The following is a 16,419-nucleotide window of genomic DNA, read 5'->3' on the forward strand; positions in this document are numbered from 1 at the left end:
ATTTACTCTTAAGTCAACTCTTAGCAGACTTCTTAGGAGTAATTCTAAGAAGCTTGATAAGTACGGCCCCAGGTTTGTCCACAAATTGGAAATTGCTGGCAGTCTTCAAAGTACCCCAAAGCTGCCACGAATGATTGGAGGATGCGGGAAGAACTGTGGACACTCTTGTGATTTGGATAACATTGGACTGTCTGCCCCACAGGATTTTTGAGGACCAGTCATAGACAACTTAGAGTGAAAAGCAAATTTTTATTTTCACTCACATACAAAGCATTCTAACTTGGATTGTTTCCCTGGCTTCGAGATTCTCCTGAAGGACAGTGCAGCGAAGACACAAACAAACTCCTTTCTAGTCTCTCATGGACACACACCTGTTGTTGTTGACTTTGGACTTATCGGCTGCACAAGATCAAGGCCGCGGAACAGAGACACACTGTAGGCTTACACACAAACAACATGCATCCACAAAAACATACGCCACACACACACACACCGCCCCCCAACCCAACGCCCTCGACGCAAATCCCATAGGGGTGATGGAAGGATGGTCAGCGCCGAGAGCTGCGGCCTACCACCATTACCCCACAGTCCCTTCCCTCTGTTGCTAGATATCTCGAGATGTACGTTGTAATATGTACTGTATATGTGCTTTGCTATGGAGGTTTTTTCCCACTCCAGACTGGGCCCCCTTAGGAGCCCAGTCTAGATTGTATTTTTTTACTCATCCTTCCCCAGCGTTTTACCTTTTTCCCCCATCTTTTACGGGGCGCCTTGTGGCGACCCATCAGCGTTCATGTTCTGTAACCCTGTACACTGTTTGTCTAATCTTGAGCGGGTTTGTGCTGAAAACAAAGTTTCGTTGTACTTGTGCAATGACAATAAAGACCTATCTATCTATCTATGAATCTTTGCACCACACGATTCAATTTGGTTCTTGGGGGAAACTATTCAATTCAGAATTGATCTCGATTCAAAATCAATACTTTTTAATAACATTGGATGCCAGGTCTTTGATTACTACATTTCTCCATAAAATAGATAACAGCTCTGACCAATTTGACTTAAAAGAAAACTGTTTTTGTTTAAAAAAAAAAAAAAAAGCTTACAAAACGTTTAATAAAGTCAAATACAAATAACGCATAAAAAGAAGTATCACACAATTCTCTTTTCTAAAGTAAATCTGTACAGCTAATACATCTACATCAACAATATGATTTTTACTGAGTGGCAGGACAGATTGAGAAAAAATATATATTTTTTAAATCGATTAAGAATCGCAATTAATTTGAAAATCAATTTTTTTTTACACTCCTAATATATATGCCTGCCTGTATTCTTAGAATTTTCTTTGTGGACCAACAAACACGTACATGTGTTGAAAAGAAACATGGAGTGTACTTTGCTCTTGTGCATCTTAATTCCGCATTGCAACAGCAGACTTGTTTTTTGCCTCACTTTGTATGTTGTCATAATCGGTGTAACAAATGCAAACAAAGCAGGGACACGTCCTTCCTTTCACGTCTGCACAAACAAAGCACAGGAAAGCAAATAAACGAGCAGATGAAGATAAATCCTGCCTCCACGTGTACTCGCTTCAGTCCAGAATATTATGTCCAATTTTCTAGCGTCCACTTATAGGAAAAATAAAGGATGTGGGAGCAACTTTTATATTCACTATTTTTTAACCTGTTAGAACCAATGCAATGCGGTTAACAATATGCTAAGGGTGTCCAATTGTTCTCTACAAGGGACATCGTAGTAAAAAAAATAAAGGATTAGGGGGCCATTTTGTTATTTAGAAAGGGTTTTTAAAAATAAAATAAAAAACCTAAAGCTATTGTATACATTGTGTATCTTTTAGGGGAAAAAAAGTGCAGGGGTGTCCAAACTTTTTCCACTAAGGGCCACACAGTGAAAAATCAATGCATGTGGGGGCCATTTTGATATTTTTGATTTTGAAAACCATTACAATATATAAATGTTTTTAACATTTAGGGCTCCCTTTAAGTTTGGTCCCGGGGACCCAGAAAGATCTCAGTCATTAAAATGTTCAAATTAACTCATATGTAATTAAAAAAGAAACATTTTTATTCAATACTTAAATCTCTCTAGACCAACCCCAGGTCTGCAATATAACGTTTTTTTGTAATGCCCTTTTCGTCTGTTTTTATGGCAAAATCATAAAATATGCAATAGATACTTTTATTCCACTTTCATTTTTTTATTTTTATTTTTTTATAAATAGTATTTTTAGAATGTGCCGCAGGCCAATAAAAAAGCTGCGGGCTGCAAATGGCCCTCTGGGCCACATTTTGGATACCTTGCACTAGTGCCTCAGCTTTGCATGTACAGTCGTCCCTTGAGCTTTGAATATTGCGGCATCACATCATAGATTTTTTAAAGAATATTCTACAACATACTTGGCCTAAATTACACCTTTTAAAGCATAAAAATGTCTAAATAAACAAAACAAAAAATCTCAAAACTACATAGTATTGGCCAATAATGGAGACTAAACTACTCAGAGCACGCTGTTCAGTACAATGGTCACTAATTGGCTCAGACAGCGATACAGTATTGGATTAAAAAAGCGTAAAAGGTGTCTAGAGGGCTCTCATAATTTGTTTTAGAAGGTCACATGTTTTTTCTTATGTTCTAACTATGAAAATGTTTGATGTGTATATACTGATTTCTATTTCGCAGAAATTAGTTTATCGGTATCATGTCCGGAACCAATTAGGTTAGCAATAACCGAGGGATGACTCTATAATATTGGTGTTAATTGTAATAATTTTTCAACTTTTATCCTTATAGTTATACCTTTTTACATGTATTTTGTTTTGACGGGACAGTGCATGTGAACAGTTGGATTAGCAACAAACAGGAATTGTAAACATATCAGCTTCAAACCAAAGGCTCTGTAAAGAGACATAATACGTTACAATGAATATGCATTGTACATTTATGTTCAACAATACATAAAGCAGACTAGAACAATAATCATGAAAAATAAAGTAGCTTTCTTGTTTATTTGTATTTCTCGAAATGTGTTGTGGGCCATAAAAAAACAAGCTGCGAGCCACAAATGGCCTAATAGCCTAATGAAAGTATTTTTCGGGGCTTTAAGGAGCAATGCTTGGCGTGAACCTTCTGCCACAGGATCTTTTGCTTGGAAATCATATTAGTATCACATTCGATGACGTTACCATGGCAACCCTAAAGGAAGACGTGCCATTGTTGCAGATACGACCAACACACACACACACACAGCAGTTGTTTCTGAATGTAAGATGACTGCAGGATTAAAGCATCAGGGTTCAATCAATACCATAGTGCGTATTAAAATGAGCAACTAAAGCACATAAATAGAGCAGGCATTTTAGGGTGGACAGTTGAAATATATTAGACCCTTTTCATTACAAAATGTGAATAAATATGAAAAGAAAGTGACATTTCTTTGAAGGACTATGTTACAGATTGTATTGTCGGTCAGGCCGTGACCTCCATTGTCCATCTGGGCTTTGCAATTAGTTTGAGTTAAGAGGGTGAGAAAGGTTATCTGTCATTCCTCCTTAAGATAACTAACAATCCAGCATGGCTCCGCTGAAAGTCTTCGCTTCCATGCATTTCCATCACTTTCTTTAAAATCCCAGTTTGTGTGTGTGCACTGACCAAACAGATGGACGGATGGGACTCCTGCTCCCCTCTTTTGCCTCGTCTCCCGGCTTCCGGATGACAAGAGTTCCAGCGAGGAGAGCAGACGTCAGCCGGGTAAGCACACCTTCCCGGCGAACAGCAGGCCCACGATGGTGAAAAAGATGGACAGCACAAAGAGCACATAGGAGGAGCCCACGCCGGTATTGTTGGGCAGCTTGTACGGCTGTCCTCCCACCTCACTCACGTAGAAGCCGATCGGGAAGATGAGAGCGGCCATACAGAAGAGGACCACTAGAGCAGGGTGATATTGGAAAAATGAAGACATTACCACACTGTACTAAACTAATAGATGTCAAGCATGGTGGTGGTAGCATCTTAATCTGAGGCTGCATGAGTGCTCCCAACACTAAGGAGCTGCGGTTCTGATTTATTGGAGCTTTTTGTGTGTTATTTTGCAGTCTGGCTACGTTGTGACATCAGAGCGTACTTATTTAGACATAAGTCAAGCTCTCAGCCAGACAGCTTAAAGAGGAACAGCACTTTTTTTGGAATTGTGCCTATAGTTCGCAATTATTAATGCATTCCAACTTGTAAATAAAAATGGAAGCCTCATTAATTCGCCCAGAACCAGAATCTTTAATAATGGCCTTGCAAAGAATTGGTGGAATTCACAATCGGTACAGCTTTGATAGCTCACGGTTACAGTCAAATAAACATATACAACACACAAAAACAACAGAAAGGCATTCAGGTGTTAATGTAATTAGTCCGAAGTTCTATTGAGTGTTCTTATGGACATGTTTTTGTGTGAACCTTGTAGACTTGGCTGGCAGTGATCTGTAGCGCCTATCAGAGGGCTTAAGCGTGAACAGCAGGTGGAGTGGACGTGTGGGGTCAGAGGTGATCTTATGGGGCTCTTTGAGTGATGCTGTGATGATACAGTGTGTGTATGGAAGGGAAGGGTTGACCTGTGATACGACTGCATTTATCCATGATGCGCTGTAGTTTTTAGCGTGAATGTTTAATCCAAATTACCGAACCAAATAATTATTGTGAAGGTGAGTATGATTTGGATAATGGAGGTGTAGAACTGTCGGAGGAGGTTAGATTTGACTTTGGATGTTCTGAGCTAGAGAAGAAAAAGTAGCCGTTGATTTTTTTAGATGTGATCTGAGAGAAGTTTTCATTTAAGGAATCAAAAAACGCCAACAATACTCCATTTACATTACGTGACTTAAATATTAACCAAGTAATCGTGAATATTGTTATTATAAGCGTTAACGTATACAAACTATTTATAGCGGCGCTGTGATAACTTCTGTGTGTCCCTATGTTTACATCATCCAGTGCAGTGTTTTTCAACCTTTTTTAAACCAAGGTGCATTTTTTTCATTGAAAAGATCCGGAGGCACACCACCAGCAGAAAACATTTAAAAAATGCAGCCGATATTGACAATAAAAAGTCGTTCTCGCAATTGTTGGATATGAATTGAAACCATAACCAACAATGCATCACCATAGCTCTTGTCTCAAAGTACTGTTTTGGGGTTTTTCCTGTGTGTAGTGATGTAGTTCTTGTCTTGCGCTCCTATTTTGGTGGCTTTTCCTTTTTGTTGGTATTTTCCTGTAGCAGTTTCATGTCTTCCTTTGAGCGCTGTTCCCCGGACCTGCTTTGTTTTAGCAAACAAGTTGTGCGGACGCTATCCTTCTTTGTGGGGACATTGTTGATTGTAATTGTCATGTTCAGATGTACTTTGTGGACGATGTCTGCACTCCACAAGCTGTAAGTCTTTGCTGTCGTCCAGCATTTTGTTTTGGTTTGCTTTGCAGCCAAATCAGTTTTAGTTTCGTTTTGCATAGCCTTCCAAAAGGTTCAATGCCTTTTTTAGCGGCAATCGCCTTTGGTTTATTTGTGGTTTAAGCTGTCATCTGCATATTGTGATCACGACAAACCATGTTCCTGACATCGACATCTACGACATTAGCTACTTGCTGCCACCTACTGATATGGAAGAGTATAACATGGTGACTCTGCCGGGCTCCAGACAACACCGACACTCAACAACGGTACATTATTTGCGGATTATAACTGCTGGTTTGCAAAAAATATTTTTAGCCTAAATGGGTGAAATTACATAATTTCCCACAGCACACAGTGGTTGAAAAACACTGGTCTAGTGGTCTGCTGCTTCCTCACTCCCTGTAAATGTATTCTAGATCATAACTCATGCATCAAACCTGGACAGAATAAGTCTGAGTAGGTAGTCCAACAAGTTGCTACACCTTGACAGCCATTTAGGACCCAAAATTGGCCAGGATGACAAGAAAAGATGCTTGATGGTTTTTATTGGGTTTTATGGGCGGAATAGAGGACCTTCGTTGGCTTTGCTGTAAGTGGACTTTTATTTACGAGTTGGAATGCAATAAAAAAAAGATATACATTCTTCGTCATGCCTTTCATAATGATTAAGAAAAATAGGCAAAATTCAGAAAAAAGTACAGTTCCCCTTTAAAAATGTTTGTTTATTGTTGCGCTCTAACAGTGGGAAAAAAAATTGGTGGAAAATTGCAAAAATTGTGAAAGTGTCCAAACAAACCCAGAAGTATTTACAAAAATAAACAGTACTTCATTTACTGTGTAATGTTGAATGTCTATTACCTTCCTTGTAGTGTACAAAATGCCAAACAGATTCTCTCCAGCTCCCAACAAGCACTCCAACCCAACACTCCCTGAAAAGGCCTCTTTTTATATTCTAGGCTCCTCCCCCTGTAGCATTTAAACACACAATTATACAAAATATAGACTACAGACGCTTATACTATGCTTCTTTCGGAATTTATGAAAACAAATATATAGCAAAACTAAATCTATAATGAACAGTGACAAAACGTCATCCTGTAAAATAATATTCTAAAGAAAAAAAAAAGTTTCCAGTAAGTGATTCCATTACGATATCCAATACATATAATCCAATTAAATGTAGATTATAATCATCATAGGTCCCCTTTAGACATAAGTGAAATTACCTTAGCAGGTCTGAAAAATATGTTTTTCTTTATTTTACTCAAGCTGCCTGCCTCACACTTGTACTGATAACACCCTTAAAATAATATCATCAGTATAAAAAATCTAGACTGACTTCTACATTCATGATGAGGGCCAGCCTAAATTGGGACCCTCAGCAGAATCTAGTTTGAAAGCCCCTTCCCCACAATACAAAAAATGTTCAGACTTTTTATTTATGTCAGACGTTTTTTATACATACGTCTTGCATGTTTTGTACTTAAATTAATAACAAAAAACTGTTCAATAGTTTATGGTTTTAGTGCAAAAAATAACCCAATTTACATATTAAAAGCATAAAGTTACTCATGTTTCTGGCATAACCCCAAACAGGATTTAATCTTTGTTGGTCAAGCTACCAGCTGAGCACGAACACTGTGCGCCACAAGAGACAATAAGACTGTATGAAGTAATGTGTCTGAATGTGAGTGTGAATGTTGTCTATCTGTGTTGGCCCTGCGATGAGGTGGCGACTTGTCCAGGGTGTACCCCGCCTTCTGCCCGATTGTAGCTGATATAGGCTCCAGCGACCCCCGCGACCCCGAAGGGGATAAGCGCTAGAAAATGGATGGATGGATGGAAGAAATGTGTCATTATATTTTTATCAGTGACAGAGCAGGAAGGGGCTGGGAATACATTTGTGGTACATTTTCATAGGACGCATCCTGTCATTCAATACATGACATTTTACATGCGTTTATTCATGCAAACAGGGCCCCTATGGATCGTGGGGCCCTATGCACAGTGAATGTTTTGCCTATAAGGAGGGGCGGCCCTGTTCATGATATGTTCGTCCGAGATATGTACTGAAGGAGCGAGGAAGACACTTACGTCCGGTAAAGGCGATCCAGCGGGCGTATCGGATGACATCGCGGCGCCAGTGGGACAGGACCAGCAGACAGCAGGTGACCGTCAGCGAGAGGACACCCAGGATGATGAAGAAGAGCGTGGTGACCCACTCTGGGGGCATGTGAGGGGGGATGCAGGTCCGATCTCGGCCATGAATGGTCTGGCACTGTCGGACCAGACCTACAGTCAGAGAGCCTGGACAGAGAAGAAGTGTCGTCTTGAATAGACAAATAAGGACGTGACCAAACACATTCACGCATGTGACTTTTTATAGAAGAGGAGTAAAGAGGTGCTGCTGGTTTAGGGGTATCAGACAAGATTCACATTCTTTTGACTTGGGTTTGATCATTGACCTTTTTTTTTTTTTTTTTAAAGGATTGAGTAATTTTAAAAATATGTCTCGCCCAATGAATACGCGTGGTGGTCAAGCTAGCTTTGTTTTCAGTGGGTACTAAGTGCCATTTAGCCTTTCTCAAAGAAACAATGCCCTATGGTTGTGTCGTTTTCGGCTGTACGAATCGTTGAAATCGCGAAAAGGATAAACGTTTCCTCTGAGTTCCTTTGAGAGGTAATTAAAAAGGGAGGAAGAGTGCAAGATTTTTACGAAACGACGAGAAAAGCATGTAGCACAGACTCCAGTCTGAGGGAGCAGAGTCGAAGAATGCATGAGTTTGCAGTGATCACTTTTGTGAAGAAGTCACGTGTTGGAATACCAGCTATTGGCACAAGATTCTCACTACCATAATAGTCCATTTTCACTGACGAGTACACTTTTTAATTTTTTTCATATACAAAATAAAATGTGTATGTTGATTAAATATAGCTTTATTTCATATTATTCACGAACAATACAAATACAACAACTTTAAATATTTTGAAATTGTGCGCATGATTATTAAACAAATTAACTAGAAACATATTATCCAAAAAAAAAAGATGAATAAATATATTTTAAAAATATTTTGTAACACTACACCCATGTCTAACGAGATGATACACAATATTGGGTTCACAAGATGATATTTTAACAGTTACCAAATAATTATATGACTGGACAAGGAGTGTGTTTCGGCAACAGTTGTAGCCGAAACCGTCAGGTACACGGATGTAAACACACAGGTCTGGCTATATGAAAAACAAATTGCATAATTCTTTGAAGACCTAGAGAACCTATTTGGATTAACACAGGTGCACTTTGAAGTGTCATGATCTCACATGACACTTAGTAGTTTTTTTTGGTAGTTTCCTGTCCAACACTAATTTTTGTTTCCACTTCCTGTTTGCCTCCACTTCTCAAGTCTGAGCGCCGGCTCGCTCATTAGACTTAGACTTCCTTTTTATTGTCATTCAAATTTGAACTTAACAGCACAGATAAGAACGAAATTTCGTTGCATAAGCTTATGGTAGTGCAGAATAAAAAAAAGCAATAAGGTTCATATGTCCCTGATGGCCAATCAGGATGCTTCTTATGCCAGCCCTGTTTTCCTGTGCCTGTGTTGCCTTTTGTGCACTATTTTTGTTTTGTCTTGCCTAATAAAAGGGTTTTTACTTGCATCCTAGGGTACGGACCATCGTGAAACGGAACATCAAGTCTTTTATAACTTTGCAAGCATGAGCTTTTAACGGTTTAACTTGTTTCCACAAATGCAAAACTCAAAAGAAATATAAAGTTTAAAATAAAGTAAGTATAATTAAATATGTATTTTTTGAGGACATTAGCAGGGTATTCCTAATGTCTGATATTGCAGCTGTCAAGTGTACAACTCCTGGAAAAAAATGGTGGAATCACCTGACTTGGAGAATGTTCATTCAGAGAAAAAAGCAGATATCAGACATGACACAAAACTATGGTTATTTCAAATAGCAATTTTCTGGCTTTAAGAAAGAATAAGAGAAATCAAGAAAATATTTATGGTAGTCGGTAAAAGTTTAATGATTAGATAAAGCAGAGTGAGAAAAATTATGGAATCAGGAAAAACATACAAAAAAACATCACTGGTACTTTGTTGCACCACCTCTGGTTTTTATAACAGCTTACAGTCTCTAAGGCATGGACTTAAGAAGTGACAAACAGTACTTTTCGTCAATCTCGATCCAACTTTCTCTGATTGCTCTTGTCAGATCAGCTTTGCAAGTTGGAGTCTTGTCATGGAACATTTTCACCACAGATATTTAATTGGATTGAGTTTCTTACTATTTGCAGGACATGCCATTCAATCAATCGATCAAAGTTTATTTATATAACTCTTAATAACAAGTGCCTTAAAAGGGCCGCACAAACCACTGACATCCCCTGATTAGTAACCATTGACCTTTTTTATTTTTCTTCAAGTAAAGATTTTTACAGTTTTTCTCTATGGCAAGATGCATTACCATGTCATCATCTTTTCCATTGATAGAAAAAGAAGAGTCCAAAATGTCAATGTAAACTTGTTATTAAACATGTAATGAGCCCTAGTGTGTGAAAGTCTGTCTATCTGTGTTGGCCCTGTGATGAGGTGGCAGCTTGTCCAGGGTGTACCCCGCCTTCCGCCCAAGGGCAGCTGGGATAGTCTCCGGCCACCCCCGCAACCCTGAGAGGGACAAGTGGTAGAAAATGGATGGATGGTAATGACAGCCCTCTCCCCAGTGCCATTACCTGACATGCAGCCCAAACAATGACTGTGTATATTTACATGTTTTCTTCAGGCAGTCGTCTTTATAAATGTCATTGGAACAGCACCAAACAAAAGTTGCAGCATCATCAGCAGACTGCAGACCACATCATAACATCCTGTCCCATATACCGCCATCCTAATGAGGATTGTGGTCTGGCAGCTGTGGACAAGAGCTTGGTCAGTTGGCTGTTAAACACTTGCCCAGCTGTATGATGGTTACACTTCTAATTAACATCTTTATCCAAAGGAAGAAGAAGAAGATCACCTTGCCCAATGCAGATTCATCACGGATTCCACTTATCCACAGTCCACGATTGCTTTTCCTAACACATTAGAACCGTATTTGTTCCGGTTTAGATGTTACCGATGGCTTTTGTTTAGCTTTGCTGTATTTAAATCCTGTTTTAAAGATCTGTCACAGACGGTGAGTCCTGTTTCCGCACATTTGTTTTGCTGTGAATTTTCTGTTTGTTTAGCTTTTATTGCTTGAAGCTTTCTGTCTTTCTTGCCTTCTACAACCTTCCCATGTTGTTTGTACTCGGTCCAGATTTTAGACACAGCTGACTGTGAACAATCAAAATCTTTTGCAACATTGCTTGATGATTTACCTTCCTGAAGGAGATTTGTAATTTCCTTTGTGTGAATTGTCATCTCTTGCCTCGGAGCTATGATTCATGTCGATCCACCTGGTGCAACAGCTCTCTAAAGGTACAAACACTTGTTTTAACTGCAGACTAATAAACAGATAATGTGGTGCAGATGTTAGTTTTGGAGATTCAAATTAACAGGATTACTACCTATTTTTCCCTCAGAATTGAGTGATTCCAATATTTTGTCACTCCGCTTGATCTACAAATGAAACTACAACTGACTACCACAATTCATTTTCATGATTTATAGACTTAGACTTCCTTTTATTGTCAGTCAAATTTGAACTGTACAGTACAGATAAGAAAGCAATTTTGTTGCATTAGCTCGTTGTAGTGCAGGACAAAAGAGCAATAAGGTGCAGAGTGTTTGTGCAGAAATAGATTACTGTACAGATAAATATATTGCACTTTTGCATATGCATCCACGTTTATGGATGTATGTTATATTGTCTTCATATTCCAGCAAGTTAATCCGTTTTTATTTGATTTATTCTCAAAGCAGAAATTGCCATTTGAAATTATGATAGTTTTATATCATGTCTGTTTCCTGCTGTCTCTCTACAAAATTAAACAACTGAATGAACATCCTATAAATCATATGATTCATTCATATTTTCCAGGGGTTGTCAAGCAATTCAGTGTGTCTGGGCTGCTTTTCTGTGTTCCTCCTTGGTGTCCATGATTTACTTTTAAACCTGCTCGGACACGGACACGGACACGGACACGGACACACACACACACACACACACACACACACACAACACACAACACACAACACACAACACACAACACACACAACACACAACACACAACACACAACACATTGGCTGTGAAACTCAAATAAAGGAGAGTGGCCACGCGTCTCCCACGCCATGCCCGCTAGTTTGCTAGCTCATGGTTTGTAGTGCGCACAGAGCACTTAATGTGCAGTTTAAATCTCTAACGTGTGGCCAGATATGCCTCTGCCTATTCAAGGAAAAACAAAAAAAATATTTGGGCTGGGAGACAGCTTTTCTCTAAAACAATAAATATTGTTTTAATATGTAGAATAAAATACAGTATAATACTACACATCACATTAATGATTAACTTTGCAATACATTTTTATTTACGCAGTAAATCCAACAAGAGATCTGTGTAGTATGCATACACACACACGTGTGTATGTATGTATATATAAAATATCTAAGAATTTTTTTTTTCCAAATTTATTTCAATGGTGTGTTATTGTGGAATATTTTTTTTCAAGCTCACTAAATATCTGCGTTTCAATTGTATTGTTCCGTAAAAGGTACAACTGGGTGTACATGAAGCGCTGGTGGCCAACGTAAATGACATCATCGACAATCACATGGGGTTTAATCCTCCAGGTGAAAGGCCTCCTCCTCCCAGGAGGCCCCATTAAAAGTCCTCAGCCACAAACAATACTTCCTGCCCCCGCGTAATTACATCCAGCTAATTAAACAGGGACAAAGGGTTTTTTAAGAGGCACTTATTTCACACTACTGTTTATTATATGGCGCACATAATGACTCTGCCCGCAAACTGATCAAATGGTTCTGCAGTTAAATGATGCCACAAATACAACATGTCACATGATTATGTGTGCTATGCATAAATTATACATTAAAGATATCCCACGTGATTACTACTGAGCAACAAGAAAGCACTATAAATATTTCCATTTAACCTCAGCAGCTCCCCTGGGTCATCTCTTTTGAATGTGCTTTAAATTGAGTTTGTTTGCCGCCCATTATCTCGAGTTTATCGGAGCGCTGTTGCACTTTTTTCTCATCAGCATCTTTCTTAACCTGAGAGTAGAGACCAAGAACAAATGAATAGAAGTTCTGCATGGGGGAAAACAAGCCTGTGTGTTGACTACAAGTGAGGTGAATATGGAGTGCAGTACTTGGCTGCAACCAGCAGGAGTGATGTTGATCAACTACTGTAAATTCCGGACTATAAGCCGCTACTTTTTTCCTACATTTTAAACCCTGCGGTTTATACAACGGACCAGTTAATTTATGGATTTGTCGTCGTTACCGGACATGATGTTTTGAATTCAACAAATAGTCGCAGGTAATGTGGGGTGAACGTCTACAGCACCTTGTTGGAGGTACTGAACCCCACCAGTTTCATATGCGCATTCACCGAACCCTTCTTTAGTGAAAAATAAAATCTTTTTTTTTTTTCAAATTCAAGACAGTTATATGTTTTTGGTAACACTTTAGTATGGGGAACATATTCTAAGTAACAAAGACTTAATTTAGAGTTATTTGGTTAGGGTTAGAGGGTTAGGGTTATAATAAGGCCAGGCCGAATAAGGCATTAATAAGTACTTAATAATGACTAGTTAAGAGCCAATATGTTACTAATTTGTATGTTAATAAGCAACTAATTAATGGTGAATATGTTCCCCATACTAAAGTGTCACCATGTTTTTTTACTGGTGCACAAAATGAACCGTGCATGAACATCACCTTGTTCAAAGAACAAAACCAACACAGTGCATGAACTCACAACAAATTACACACCTGCAAAACAGTGTGACTTCTGCTGTTGCCGTATCCGTAATACCCCGATAGGGAGAAGTTTTTATTTACACGATGAGTCGGGTGTGTTTTGACCTCCGCCGAACCCTTGAGCCCGACTCACCGAACCCCTAGGGTTCGATCGAACCCAGGTTAAGAACCACTGGTCTACAGTATTAGTTTCCGTTTAGTGCTTTAATCCGGAGGTACAAGTGCTGTTCCGTCTTCTAGTATTCCATAGCGTTTCTACTCGTATGGATTCTTCATTCATCATTCAAAGCAACGTTTGTAAGTTTTCAACATAAACTATTCATACTTACTAAATCGCCCTATGTTTGATGTCTGTAGGAGTGTTTTCATGCAATCGAAATACATGAAAATTCGCATTAGCTAATATGCTAGCACGTTTATGAGTGTCTGTGTTAGTATTACTAACTTGCAATGGCATTCTTTTTGTATCGCTCCAGTTTCGTAAATTTACCAAAGCGCCACCAGGGACTTTAGTTTGTTTAGCTGATTGGAGAGCTAGCTTCCGCAGCTAGCGGGTCCATGATGATGACTTCTGTTTTGTTTGATTATCCGTTTTACTGCTGTGTGACAGGCACCGTTTGGAAACAATTAATATACGTAAATAAACATTTACAAAATCTTTGTGTAAATAACTAATTTCACAACATAGATTACTGTGGTTTATAGTCCGGTGCGACAAATATATGGAAAATATGTTTTTCTTGTAGGTGCGGCTTATTTACCGGTGTACTCAAAAGTCCGGAAAATACGGTAGTTTAAGCTCCAAAAAGTACAGAAGAAGAGAAACTGTAGGAGCAGTGTTGCCAATTGCTGGTCTGCATATGACGTCACATCCGCTTTATCCATGATTTATAATCTGGAATTAGGTCTCACCAACTCCGAGGCGATGCAGCAGCTCACCGGCTCAGCATGTCAATATGAATCTGTTATCATAGTGCGGCTGAAAATAGTTTAGCGCTGATAATAACAACATGGCTAATAGTTGGTTAATATTGAGGTTACGAGTAAAATGAAGTATTGTTGCCGGTTGTTAGATGTTTTTTAGAGGGCTTTATGGGTAGAGTACTGTACTGTAGGCAACTTCAACCCTAAACTAAGACCCTCCCCGGATTGTTAATAATCAAATGTAGATACTTTTTCTTATGCTTTCTGATCTCTCTCTCTCTCTATGTTCACTACTTGCTGTACATATCCTACCAAGTCAGACCTACACTGTTTCAATGTCCATTTCTCTGTTCTCAATTGTTGATGACGGAAGTGATGATAACAACCAAACCTAACCCCCCTCCACATCCCAAACCCTGGATTGTAAATAATGTAAATAATTCATTGTACATGCCCTGATGATTATCTTGTGTGATGACTGTATTATGATGATAGTACATATCTGTATCATGAATCAATTTAAATGGACCCCGACTTAAAGAAGTTGAAAAACTTATTCGGGTGTTACCATTTAGTGGTCAATTGTACGGAATATGTACTTCACTGTGCAACCTACTAATAAAAGTCTCAATCAATCAATCAATCAAAAAACTCCCTTTAGCTGCATTGTTAGCCACCTTGTACTTGCCATATTTTACAACTTAGAATGCATTATTAAGAAAAATGTGTGTTCTTGTCTTACATACGGATTGTGAATGATTGGCAAAATTCCAAAACAAGTGCAGTTCCCCTTTAAGTCGGTAAGTTGATTACCTAATAATACTGATAAACGAACATATAAAACCAGTTATACTCTTATTGAAGATTATTTTCACAAAGACAGTGATGGGCGTAGATGGGAGAGGCACACGGACACCACCTTGCTACAAGTTATTTGTGTTTCTCACCTTCTTTATCAAAGTGTTGGCTCTAGTAAAACAACATTTAAAAAAAAAAGTGGGGCGTACGAATACCCCACTCTTTATTATAGCCCACTGATTCATGAAGCGACCAATAATTTCCCTGAGTGAATTACAAATAAATATTTGAAATAGTCTTCATAAGAAAACGACACAAACAAATAATCAACAGACAATAAAGACTTACTGTATGTACCTTCTCATTTAGAAAAGTGGCCTCTGAGCTATGCCTAGGCGTCAGAAAGATGTCCAAAAAGTACTGAAACATCGAACGGTTAAGGCATTCAAACGTTTAAATCATGTTCACCTGTAGATGTTGAAGTGCATTGTAGGCATTTTATCGCTTTAGATGTATTGAGAGGTGTACCTAATGCTATGGCTTGTGTGTAGCGTTTAACCAAATTGCTTCGGCCAGTCAGTTAAATCGTTTAGTAAAAACATACTAAAACGTGAAAAATGTGAACTTCACGTACTTGTTTGGTTTGAAAGAAGACTTTTAAGCAGTGTAAACTTCTGCAGCAAGAAGACTTACCGGCGGACTCTCCGGTGCTGATCCAGTCTGGGTTCGCGATGCTGGCGATGGCGAAGACTTGTGCAGCGAGGAAAAGACATCCTGATATGACGGTCAGTTTATCCATGGCAGTGGACACAGCCCGTGCTGAGGACTTCTCTAGGAGACATTTAAAAGTCCCAATGTGTTTTCTGAATCGCAGCGTGTTCGATCCAAAATCGGGCCGAGGAGGAGGGGATCACCGCCATGGTGTGATAGACCGCCATGCCGGTCGTTTAGATGGCGCTGGTTAGGGACAAAGTGGACCTACTAGCTGATATAACCACCCAAAAATGACAACGGATTCATGCAGTCGACTTGACGTGGAGGAAAACGGTCTATCCTCCAGACACACGAAAAAACGACAACAAAAACTGCACCATCACACCAACTTCCTTTCTCGTGTCTGTTTAAAATGCGGCCGAACGACAAGAATGTATCTTTTTCAGCAAAAAGACTAAGTCATGTCTTCGCGAAAACAAACTCAAATCTAGCAAGCTTGCTTTCTTACCGTCCGCCAAGTCTCGCGAGAGCACATGGCAACGCCGCCCCTGCCATGTCAGGTATCACGCGATCTTGTTGGACAG

The 16,419-nt window shown here is 39.1% G+C and overlaps 1 protein-coding gene across 2 annotated transcripts; it reads right to left on the reverse strand.

Moving 5' to 3' along the window:
- Positions 1-3,000: 3,000 nt before the first annotated feature.
- LOC133655680 (uncharacterized protein C16orf52 homolog B-like) lies at positions 3,001-16,394 on the reverse strand. Of its 2 annotated transcripts, XM_062056061.1 has the most exons (4): positions 15,815-16,394; positions 10,836-10,929; positions 7,553-7,765; positions 3,001-3,948 (listed from the first exon to the last, which is right to left on the reverse strand). In XM_062056061.1, exons 2-4 carry the CDS (start codon positions 10,876-10,878, stop codon positions 3,764-3,766), a joined length of 441 nt encoding a protein of 146 aa, XP_061912045.1. In that variant the 5' UTR covers positions 10,879-10,929; positions 15,815-16,394; the 3' UTR covers positions 3,001-3,763. The 2 variants fall into 2 exon arrangements, with proteins under 2 accessions (XP_061912045.1, XP_061912044.1); XM_062056060.1 differs by lacking the exon at positions 10,836-10,929 and having other exon boundaries at positions 15,815-16,391.
- Positions 16,395-16,419: the final 25 nt, after the last annotated feature.

Source organism: Entelurus aequoreus, linkage group LG08, assembly GCF_033978785.1.
Source record: "Entelurus aequoreus isolate RoL-2023_Sb linkage group LG08, RoL_Eaeq_v1.1, whole genome shotgun sequence".
In the NCBI taxonomy this organism is placed as follows: Eukaryota; Metazoa; Chordata; class Actinopteri; order Syngnathiformes; family Syngnathidae; genus Entelurus; species Entelurus aequoreus.

Bases quoted from the DNA above. Each gene is read 5' to 3' on its own strand.
- LOC133655680 (XM_062056060.1), bottom strand. From the start codon at position 15,920: ATGGATAAACTGACCGTCATATCAGGATGTCTTTTCCTCGCTGCACAA. The intron at 7,766-15,814 runs GTAAGTCTTCTT...TTCTCTGTCCAG, and splicing joins CAGCACCGGAGAGTCCGCCG to GCTCTCTGACTGTAGGTCTG. The intron at 3,949-7,552 runs GTAAGTGTCTTC...ACCCTGCTCTAG, and splicing joins CTGGATCGCCTTTACCGGAC to TGGTCCTCTTCTGTATGGCC.